Genomic DNA, 11,169 nt, shown 5'->3' with positions numbered 1-11,169 from the left:
TTGTAAACATTTTTTGAGTAGAAGAATACCAATTTTGAAATTGCGAACAATTTTTGAATCCGTGAGATTTTATCATTTCCTGAATAAATTTGAAATCGTGCACAATTTTTGAATTCACGAAAAATTGCACATTTTGCAACGTTTTCTGAAATCCTAAATTATTTTTCAAAATGAAATAAAGCTGAAAACAGAAAAATAAAGGCAAAAAAAACAAGGGGCTCCCCGCCCCGCACATGGGCCGGCCCATGAGGGCGCGCGGGGGAGCAGCGAGGGTACGCGCTCCCGTGGCTGCCGGCGCGTACCGCGTTGTACAGGCGCTCCCTTTCCTGTTTGTCCGGTTCTTATATTCTGGTTTTGGTAGAGAGGCTGGCTTTTTCACCTACTGTTCCGTCCGTTGCGCGTAGATGCGTGTGGTTTTTTTCTTTACTTCGTCGTTCAATTAGTTTTCATATTTTTTTATTCATTAAGTTATTTTTGTGCTTACTTATGCCTTGTATTTTCCTGTCTTTTCCTTCTTTTCCTTTTTTCCTTTTTTCCTGTTTCCAGTCTTCCTTTTCCTGTCTTTATTTTATTTTCTGATAACAATTTTAAAATGTGTGAATTTTAAATTATACAAACATGTTTTAAATATGTGATCTTATTTTGATGCTTATTACTCTTTTCTCCCCCGGTCCTACTTTCACTTTTATGGACCTGATATCAATAGCAAATAAAAAAATTTAATACACCATAAAAGTAGAATTTATATGATGGATTTTTTTATTGAAAATAAACGGTGAACATATTTTTAATATGTGATGACCATTTTTAACACTCACTGCATATATTTTTTGAAATATAGGAGCATTTTATAATATGTGATGAATATTTGTTTTAATAAATAATTAACATTTTTAAATACACGATGAAAACTTTTCTAACAAAGAAGGGTTTATTTTAAAATATGCCATAAACATGTTTAATTACACTGTGAATATTTTTAAATAGTTTCCTGAATAATATTGAAATACAAGAAATATATATATATATATCGAGAAGATTTTTTTTAATATAGGTTGGACACTTTTTAGTGCACGAATAACAATTTTTAAATAAAATATAAGCATTTCGAAATTATTCAATTAACAAATTTCTAATCAGAGACAAATATTTTTAAAATACATCACATTTTTAATTATGCAATTAAGATTTTAAAATATACGATGAATAGTTTTCAAATAAGAAACGAGCATTTACACTACATGATGTATCTGTTTTGAATTACAAGACAGAAAATCCGCAGTGGATTCGCATTCCAGACGTCCCGAAATCGGGACAAGAAGATAGAGAGAGAAAGAAGATAAGGTGGGCGGGGGATGTTGCGAGATGTATGGTGAGCCTCGATCCCGGGGCTCACATGCCACCGGCTGAAGTTTCGGCCAGTCGGTCAGGCACAAACATTTTTCAAAAGAAAAGACGGAATAGCATAGGTACACGCCGCCAGACATGGATTTTTGTCATATGCTCCCTGATGAACAGTAAAATCAAAATAAATAGTAAGAAAAATAAACTTTTGAAAAAATTTAGATGTTCATATTAGTGTGGTAAATGTGCTTAAATTTTCGAGGTAACATTTGGTGTTTGATTTTTTTTTACATGTCAAAATGCTTAAATTTTCCACCTGCAAATTCGCATGTACCATTTGGGTGTGACAATGAGCATATCTATTTTTTATTCAAATTTTGTAAAATCCATTTTCGACACGCAGGAGCATGCTCCTAGAGCCAAATTGAATATCCGGCCGTCATGTTGAAAAACTTGTACTGTATTTCTGACCAGGCCAATAGCCCCTCCAAAATTCCTTAGCAGTTCGGGAGAGATGCCGAACGCCGCCATGGCCGGCACCAAGTTCTCGTCGTACCACCTCGCCGCAGCGCTCCGACGCGAGCGCGACCCCTCCGCCGCGCTCCGCCTCTTCCTCAGCCCGCCGACCACCCCTGTTTCCACCCCGTTCCGCTACTCCCTTCGCTGCTACGACCTCATCATCTCCAAGCTCGCCGCCGCGCGGCACTTCCCGGCCATGGAGTCCCTCCTCTCCAGCCTCCGCGCCTCCTCCCTCCAGCCTCGCGAGCCCCTGCTCCGCTGCGTCATATCCGCCTACGGCCGCGCCCGCCTCCCCGCCGCCGCCCGCCGCGCCTTCGCCCACCCCGCCTTCCCCGGCCCCCGCACCACCCGCGCCCTCAACGCCCTCCTGCACGCCCTCGCCGTCTGCAGCACGCCCCTCGCCGAGCTCCTCTCTGTTTGCCGGGACGCCGCCATCCCTCCGGACGCGTGCACCTACAACATCCTCATCCGCGCGGCTGCGGCGTCTGGTGGCTCGGTCGACCACGTCCGCCTCCTGTTCGACGAAATGCTGCAGCGGCGGATCGCCCCGACCGTCGTCACGTTTGGCACCCTGGTTGCCGCGTTTTGCGATTGTGGTCGTCTCGAGGAGGCGTTCGACGTGAAGGACGCCATGGCTGAGCAGTACAATGTGAGGCCAAATGCTCATGTGTATGCCAGCTTGATGAAGGGGCTCTGTCAGAGGGGGGATGTGGACAAGGCGGTTAGGTTCAAAGAGGAGATGGTGGCCGACGCAGATCTTGTGCTGGATCCCGCCATTTATGCGACCTTGGTTAGGGCGTTGTTTAGGGGTGGCCGGAAAGGGGAAGTGGTTGGTTTGCTGGAAGAGATGAAGGGTAGGGACATTCAGGCTGATAGAGTGGTGCACAATGCGATGATCGCAGGTTTCTGTGAGGATGAGGGCGATTTGGATGCTGCGTTCGCGGTGCTTGATGACATGCAGAACAGCGGGTGCAAGGCAGATGTAGTGAGTTATAACACGTTGGTTGCTGGGCTGTGCAAGTTGGGGCGGTGGCAGGATGCAAATGAGTTGGTTGAGGATATGCCTAGAAGGGGCTGCCCTCCTGATGTGGTGACGTACAGAATGCTCTTTGATGGCATGTGTGTTGCTGGGGCATTTCATGAAGCAGATCAGGTTTTGGATGAGATGACCTTTAAGGGTTTTGCGCCAAGCAAGGATGGTGCGACCAAGTTCATTCAGGGAATTGAGAGGGAAGGGGATGCAGTGTTGCTAGAGTCAGTGTTATGCCGTCTGGCGAAGGTGAATGCTCTAGAGTCAAGTGCATGGGAGAAAGCTGTCACCAGTGCGCTGAATGACCCTGCAGAGCTTATGACAGAGAAACATCTGAATAGTTTAAGATTCACTTGACTGGGTCTCTGGATACTTGATTAACCTGGTTGTTGTTTTGAAAGTATGATTGTGCTGTTTTATCTACTAAGCTACCACTATGTTGTATTGCTAGCCAAGGCTACCTATCAGGTTTTCCTACGCAATTCAGGTTGGTTCTTACCTTGAAGTTCTGTTAATGTTATTGATCAGCAGGACAGGACCAAAGATAGATGAAATATTAAGATTGAGTTCATTATTAATAATAGATGTGCATTTGATGCAGGGTGGATGTAGTGTGCAGATGAGAGTATATTGGCGATAAAAATACTTCATACAAGGTTATAAAAACATAAAAGGTATATGGTTTCTTAAGATTCTCTGAATACTGATATGCTTATGAAGATAATGTTGTTTTTTACATATTGCTCTGTTATTGAATCACAAGTGACATTGTGCTCTTCTAAATACCCTTTGACTTTTCCACAGGTTACAAGAATTAGCAAATGCCAGAAAGAGTAAAGATATTGGGGAAAAGACTTGACAAGTGCAACAGTCCTATGGCTATCTTATCAATTTTTCGCCTTTCAAAACTGAAGTATTCAGTTGGAAACAGATGTAGTGAGTATATGTTTACCACGTCCATCTCCTGCGCTCTGTGCCACACAGAATCAGCTCTGTTAGCAGTAGTTCGCAGCCGGAGCCTGGACTGGACAGTCTCTCCTGTTTATCTTTGAAAACCCTGGTGTCATCATGAAGGTTGTTTTTTTAGGGCCAGATTTCCTGAACACAATTTCCTGAAGGACAGAAAACCTCAAAGCTTCTGATTTTTGTTGTTGATATGGCTAGAAAGAAATAGACTGAGTCTTCAGGCAAGGGGAGCACTCTTCTCCTTGATTGCATACATCTAGGAAGAAGTTTCTGCTTGGAAGGAGGTTCGCCGGTTAATGTCTAGTTTAGTATTTTTTTTTTCCTGCCTGTAGTCCAACAACCTCCATCCGTTGAATAAAAATCTAGCACTTGCTCACATAAAAAGTGAACTTCTGCCTCCGTCCCATAATATAAGAGCGTTTTTGACACTACACTAGGGAGTATTTGTTTGGCATAGAACCAGATCAAGTTTTGTTTCACTCCAGTTTAAACCATTTTTCTTAGTTATCCTGCTGTTCCCCATATAAATTCTTATGATTATCGGATATGCAAACCTTTCATAGTTGATTTCCAACTTCCAATTTTGATTCTCTTTTATTCATATACAATCTACATGTAAAATAAAATCAGTACTGTATTAAGGTATGTATCATTGGTAAATGGTAAAGTAATATCCTGCACCATTAGCATGTAATTGGATCATTAGTCTTTGGTGCAAAGTATGCCATGACCTCTAGGGCCATTTTGTTTGGACTCAAATGAATGCTTTTAATGTCACTTTCATCAACTCATTAGCTGATTCTTTCACTTGTTTAGTATTTCGCATTAATGGAAATATGAGGTTGGTAAGCAATACTCTGAACACACCTGTAAATTTTTCTTTCTGTGTTGGTTCTAAGAACATGTCCTGTTCCAGCCTATCGGAAACTTGCTTGGAGCAATCATCCTGATGTAAACTAGTAAGTTTGGTAATCATTAGCTTGTTGCTTTTCAGCTCCTTATAACACTTTTGTTTCAACAATGCGGTTGCTGCCGACCATCCAGAGGACGCTGGAGACACGGTTTGAACTCTGAAAGTTGACTTCATCCGGGGAAGAGAAATGGCCAGTCGGTTCAGAAGTTGCATGTCTAAAGTCATCGCGCCGAAGCTCCTTTTTTTTCACAAGCGAACTGAAACTATTCCCAATCCAAAACATGTCAGGCTAACTACCCAGGTATGTACCCAGGTTATTCTCAAGTGCAATGCCAAATACTCTGCAAATCATATATATATATATATACATACGATACGATTCCTAAACATTGAATCTGACATCTACAAGACCAAGAACATACGATGTAATAGTAATAGCTAACGACAGTGTTAGCTCTGTATAGCTAATCCAAATTCACACTCGGAAAATTTACATTAGATCGGGTGACGCGCAAAGAAGGGCGAGAACAATGGCGGAGAGAAGGGTGGAGACAGCCAAGGAGGTGACATGGCGGCACCCGACGCCGTAAGGCTCGAGGGTGCTGCTCGGCCCGAAGCTCCCGCTCCCGTTTAAGCTCCCAGGCGGGCCAAACGTCGATGGCGGGCTGCCGAACACAGACGGGGGACCGAAGCCAGACGGTGGTCCGAAGCCACCTGCAGGAGCGTCAAAGCTCGTCGGAGGGGCCGTGTCGGCTGCCGGGGGGCCAAAGTCGGACGGAGGGCTTGAGCCGACTGGAGGAGTGAGATCATCTGACGGAGGGGCGCCCAGGCTCGTCGGAGGGGCCGTGTCGGCTGCCGGGGGGCCAAAGTCGGACGGAGGGCTTGAGCTGACTGGAGGAGTGAGATTGTCTGACGGAGGGGCGCCCAGGCTCGTCGGAGGGCTGGCACTTGGCACGCTCGAGTTAGAGGTGGAGCCTCCTGCCATCGTGCTGCAAGCATGAAATTGGTACCGTGTCAGATTTGTGAAATAATCTGGGAGCAGGAGCGGGAGCGCTGACTATTTCAGGTATCACGGGAAACTGTGCTCACCTTCCTGCGAAGACGCACGATCCTGAACCTGCAATGAGCAATTAACATGAAAGAATCAGAGAACAAGAACAGCCAGCCATCCATGGTGGTACAGGACAGAAGGTTATGCATCGAAATGGTTCTTGTTGGTGCTTACTGGGATCAGTGGCAGTAGTGGTGGCGGTGCCGTTGAAGGAGCAGGTGGCGCCGGTGCTGGCGCTCTTCTGGTAGTAGTCATTGTAGGCGTAGGAGGCCAGCGCCGCCACGTTGTTCTGCTTGTAGCAAGCCCCTCCGGGCTGCACTGCGGAGCAGTCGGCCTGGCCCTGCCCGCACGCCCAGCTCAGGCCTGCCTGCAGGGCCGTCGGGTCTGCGTTCTGGAGCGCCACGCAGAACGTCCCTGTCGCCAGCGACCGCCTCCCGCCACCGCCAGGACGACGGCCATACAAGTAGCTGTGGTACACCAGCGCCCCAGTGAGACCGAGCTCCGCCGACTCCGCCGTGATCAGCGGGATGCTGGAGAAGCCCAGCGCCCGCATCGCGGCGTATGAGTTGCCGACTTTGGCTTCTGCGGTGGCCTCAGACGCGTGAGCTTTGAGGAGGAACAATGGCGAGCCGGTCTCCCCCAGGAACCGCAGGACACGCCCGGCGATGCCGGCGGACCAAGACGGGGCGAGTGGCACCGCGGAGAGCGTGGTAGACACCCTGACGCGGCCGTCAAGTCCGGCGGCGACGAGGGCGGCGTGGAGGTTCAGCATGGCGGGGACCAGCGAGTAGGCGGCGTCCCCGGGGGAAACGGACGACAGGGCGTCGCCTCCCGCCAGGATGTGCGTGATCATGGTCGCCGGGAGGAACGGCGCCACGTTGGCGGCGACCCAGAGCCGGGCCTCCTCCTGGAACTCGGCCATGTGCTGCAGATGTGAGTTGGGGATGGTGACCATGACCTCCGCTCCGGTGTTGGCGAGGGAGCGCAGCAGCCGGTGGTCTTCTCCGCTGCACACCCGCGCTTGCCTGGTCTGCTTAGATTGCAGGATTCTCGCGAAGTCTGATGGAGAATTTGACGGGAGGATCGTGTTGTCCTTCTCCTCCAGAGAAGTGCCTGTCCATCATGCATGAAGGTAAAGTTGAGTTTCAGTTGTCAGTAATTGCCTGGTCTGCTTAGATTTTTTTCTTGTTTGACCACATCTTCATCATTGGATCTGAGCTTCTCTAGTCGATCCCTAATAATTTAAATTTCAATAATCTTACACCTATTAAGGCCTACGTAATTTTCCATACTATAAACCTCTCGGCCCCCTGATTTTAACGGGGTGGGCCCCTTCCCTCTAACCGACCCAATAATCTTTCTCCGCAATATTGTTTATGTAAAACACACAACAGACCTTACGTAGGTCTAGCATTGCCCTTTAAATTTTTAGCCCCTCAAATGGTTTTAAGTGGTAACTTCTTATATTGGAGGACTTAAAAGAACAGTTCCTGGCCAATTTTTTTAATTTAGCTCCTTGAAACTTTTTCCACATATATTTATTTCAATACATTGCATAACATGCATGAACTTAAACTACTCGTTTCGAACAAAATAAAACTACCACTAGCACACTAAACTAAATAACTTAATCTTCTTCGGACAGGATTTTCTCCCTGTCCACTACCGGAGCAGGATTTGGAGTCACTGGACGGAAAATCGTGGATCCGAAGCTCGTCGGCGACAAACTCGGCATGATTCGCTCGGAGGTCGGCTATGTAGGCCTCGTCGATCTTCTCGAAGGCCCTTGATTCTCCGGCAACTCGCAGTGGTACGTAGATCACTTGGGGATAGACGGCGATGAATTTTTGGACGGGGCTGCTGCCGAGGGGTAAATTTATCTTCCTCGGCTACAAGGAGGCGGACCGCCGTCATGTCATAGGCGTGAGCCGCCTGCTCCGCCAACACGGGGCGGCTGCGTGGCCCTCTCCCAGTCACAACGCCGATCCGACGATGGCCCCCCATGTTGATTCAGCGGTGGTGACCCCTGACGACTCGGTTGCAGCCACTGAAATATAAGTGCCAGCCGATGCACCGCTTAATTTTTTAAAAGAGTTATAAACCGGATAAGGGTTCGGCTAGGTCCGGTTTAACTCTTCAAAACAATTTTTTGAAAGAGCTAAGCGGTTTCGAGGGTTCGACAAGAGATGCTCTTACAGCCACGCATGGCCTGGGGTTCAGTCTGTTGAGTGCTTGAGTAAAAAAATATCAGGATAACTGAAGCCTGAAGGTAAGGCTTTTACATGTGTCAAAGAGAAACACTGATCGAGAATATAAGATAGTTAGGTAGGTAGGACAGGCGCATCATTCAGTTTCTTATTAAACACGAGTCCTGAGCTTGGACGCGTGTTGTGTCACGTCTGCTTTTGCTTTTGCTTGTGTTGCTCAACTCAACAAGACAAGAGTCTTGAAAGAAAACGCACAGGCATCGCATCGCATCGCAGCTTAATTTAAAGTCCCTTTGTGCTGCTGCACACTTTCTTTCTTTCTGCGATGCTCTCTCTAGGTACGGGAATGAATGTATGTGAGTTAAGTAACGAATCTAGCTCGGAGGACAGAAAGCAAGCGAGAATGGAACCCGTGCGACAGTACGGGCACTGAAACCGGCCGGAGCACAGGCTTAATATAGTACATACCTGACGCTGATGTGTTGGAGAGAAGAAGCAGGACGAGAATGAAAATGCATCCCTGCCACTGCCATCTCTCGCGCAACATTCTTTAATTTCTCCTGCGAGCTAGCGAAGCAACGATGCAGACACTGCAGCTCCTTGAACCCTGAAGGCAGCACATGTCAGAATATGTACACATGCATACAAACTGTCAAAATTTTGCTATTTTGTCGACAGGTGTTTCAGTCCAGTTGGAAGGAAAGCCGGCAAAATTGGAATCGGTGGGAATAGTGCTAATCTTATTATTTTCCGGCAAACATGGGGCATAACCATATGCTGCGGGCCTGACGCATTATATGAGCTTATTCATGGTGCTTCCAGAATCCAGATGGCCGGTCACCAACAAGACTGTACTAGTAGTCCTATAACAGGAAACGCCACCGAGAAAGAAGAAGAAAGTAGTTAATTGAGGAGAACATGGACCAGGATATGCTCCCGCAACACTTTGGTCACTACTCTTGTGACAGCAACTGATCAACAACCGTTCCATCCAAGGCAAGTGTCGACATCTGGCAGGGCCACGATTGCATTGCATTTGCATGCATAGTCCACAATTCATTTTGGTGGGTAAACGGAGACACCTAACACTAGTATCCTAACAAGTGACTATACTTGATGAGTTGGAGTACCTAGTTTAGCTATAGCGACCGGAATGGATTTTGCTCCTAACTAACAAGGTATGCTCCAGTTTTTCATGAACACTGGTTTAGCTTCCTTGTATTTTTTTGCTCCTAGCTGAGGTATATATGCTCCATGGAAGAAGAAATGTCACCGCACGTTAAGCTGTGGGTACCCTGTTGCTTAACTACATATGCATGCTTGGGTGGTTGTTCATATATTAGTACTCCCTCCGGTCCTTTTTACTCTGCATATTAGGTTTGACCGAAGTCAATCTTATCCAACTTTGACCAAGTTTATACAAAAAATTATAGACATTCACATAACAACACCAATATCATTAGATTCATCTTGAAATATATTTTCATATTATATTTATTACATATTATAGATGCTAATAATTTCTAATATAAATTTGGTCAAACTTAGCAAAGTTTGGCTTTCGGCAAATCCAATGTGCAGAGTAAAAAGGACCGGAGGGAGTACAAAACAAAGCAGCAACCGGGCATTCTACTCTTTCTATATATCTGCATGCATGTGGAAGCGGGCGGTTGAATGGAAGCAGCAACAAAGTGAGCATGCATGCTGATGAGGTAATTTGTACTGGTTGAACTTGTGAGAAGACCAAACTAATAACTAAAAGAGCAGGAAGAGGAATCAATCAAACACGAAGATTCTACGTACGCTCCCCATAGATATAACCCCAGAACCAACACAAGGATGGATGTATGTATTGAAATCAAAAGGGGCAAAGGCACTACTTCATTTACCCATCCAGGCCAAGGGGTAAAAGGAGAGCACGTACGGAACGAGGTAGCTAGAGAATTTAGCAAGAGCAAGTTCAGTGGCAGAAAGAACTGACGACGACGGCCATACATACCTCAACTGGCCGCAAGAAGCTAGAGTTTGCTTGCTTGTGCTTCTCCTGGACGAAACTAAAGGTAGCCTTTGTGTTGACACGAGAGCTTGACGCCTAACTAGACGTACCTCTGGATGGATGGATCCTCCTGCTGTGTCCTGGAGCCTGCAGTCCGCGGCTAGCGGGAGAGGCCTCAGGGCCTATTTATATGCGCACTAGCTAGGTAATCACCTGACTGTGAGTGGCGGCCGCTCAACGGCGCGGCTGCATGCGAGAGAAAGTGCCTGGCTTGCCGACTCGTGTGTGGCTGGCCATTTTTTCTTTCGCTGCACCACAAAGGACCAAATTAAAGGAGGGAGAGAGAGATATATATATATTTTCTTGCTTGTGTGTGTATGTGTGTTGTGCTCCGTCATTTTGTCCGTGGAACGAACGTGTGTGCTTTGCATTTTGTTTCATGCACGTGTGGGTGGCGACGAAAGATTGACACTGCTGTTTCATCATGCACGTTTCTATTTTAGATGCCTTGTACTACTTCAGTAAGTTTGACCAAGAGTTTTGCTTCAGCTTGCAGCGCTGACGCGAGGAAAGCGTAGGCACAGGCACTCGCCACACCGTACTGAATGTAACTGCATGGCTTAATTTTAACCACAGCTCAAAGTTAACTGAATCCACACCGCGTATGATCACTAGTAATCCAGCCGTGTGAGCCCCTACACACGATCGATCGAGTCCCGCCTAACGAAACGACCATGTTGGGTGAGAAACCCAAGTTGAGTTTTACGTGGACGTGTGCTGTCGGGTGCAACTACGAATCCTAGTTCCGACGGTAGGAGAGCCTACCGCAACGGCCGTGCGAAACCAGACAGATGGGTTTGTCAAACCGGCCGTGCCGAATCACGAGCAGGTGAGCCATCCACATGCCTCCTCCGAATGATCCCTATCATCTCTCCTTTATCTGACGCCGATTCTTTACCAAAGCATGGCATATGTCGTTGATTAATTATCATGGCTAGCTAGCTCCTGCGTGCCAATCCCAGCTTACTTGCTCACTTTCGCCGTCCGGTGACGCTAACTCGTGGATATCCTCATGCACACCGCCGCTGCTTTTCGGGGTCATCGGCGCTAAGGTTTTCCGTCTGGTTGCACCAAGAAAAGAGA

The 11,169-nt window shown here is 47.0% G+C and overlaps 2 protein-coding genes across 7 annotated transcripts; one reads left to right on the top strand and one right to left on the bottom strand.

Moving 5' to 3' along the window:
- The first annotated feature begins 1,818 nt into the window (after nt 1-1,818).
- Nucleotides 1,819-8,347, top strand: LOC125513374 (uncharacterized). 5 transcript variants are annotated; one of them, XM_048678478.2, is made up of 5 exons: nt 1,819-3,380; nt 3,495-3,567; nt 3,698-3,829; nt 4,854-5,073; nt 7,469-8,347. In XM_048678478.2, the coding sequence occupies exon 1, from the start codon at nt 1,859-1,861 to the stop codon at nt 3,248-3,250; it is 1,392 nt and encodes a 463-aa protein (XP_048534435.1). In that variant the 5' UTR covers nt 1,819-1,858; the 3' UTR covers nt 3,251-3,380; nt 3,495-3,567; nt 3,698-3,829; nt 4,854-5,073; nt 7,469-8,347. The 5 variants fall into 5 exon arrangements, with proteins under 5 accessions (XP_048534435.1, XP_048534434.1, XP_048534433.1 ...); XM_048678477.2 differs by having other exon boundaries at nt 3,698-4,143; XM_048678476.2 differs by having other exon boundaries at nt 3,698-4,818; nt 4,904-5,073.
- Nucleotides 5,110-10,329, bottom strand: LOC125513373 (glucan endo-1,3-beta-glucosidase 4). Of its 2 annotated transcripts, none has more exons than XM_048678474.2 (5): nt 10,137-10,329; nt 8,499-8,637; nt 5,998-6,936; nt 5,862-5,889; nt 5,110-5,761 (listed from the first exon to the last, which is right to left on the bottom strand). In XM_048678474.2, exons 2-5 carry the CDS (start codon nt 8,575-8,577, stop codon nt 5,263-5,265), a joined length of 1,545 nt encoding a protein of 514 aa, XP_048534431.2. In that variant the 5' UTR covers nt 8,578-8,637; nt 10,137-10,329; the 3' UTR covers nt 5,110-5,262. The 2 variants fall into 2 exon arrangements, with proteins under 2 accessions (XP_048534431.2, XP_048534430.2); XM_048678473.2 differs by having other exon boundaries at nt 10,030-10,328.
- Between the last annotated feature and the right edge of the window lie 840 nt (nt 10,330-11,169).

This window comes from Triticum urartu, chromosome 6A, assembly GCF_056163025.1.
Source record: "Triticum urartu cultivar PI428250 chromosome 6A, HENAU_Tu73, whole genome shotgun sequence".
NCBI lineage: Eukaryota > Viridiplantae > Streptophyta > Magnoliopsida > Poales > Poaceae > Triticum > Triticum urartu.
Note: the sequence above shows the minus strand (reverse complement) of the source record. Positions and strands in the feature narration are given on the sequence as shown.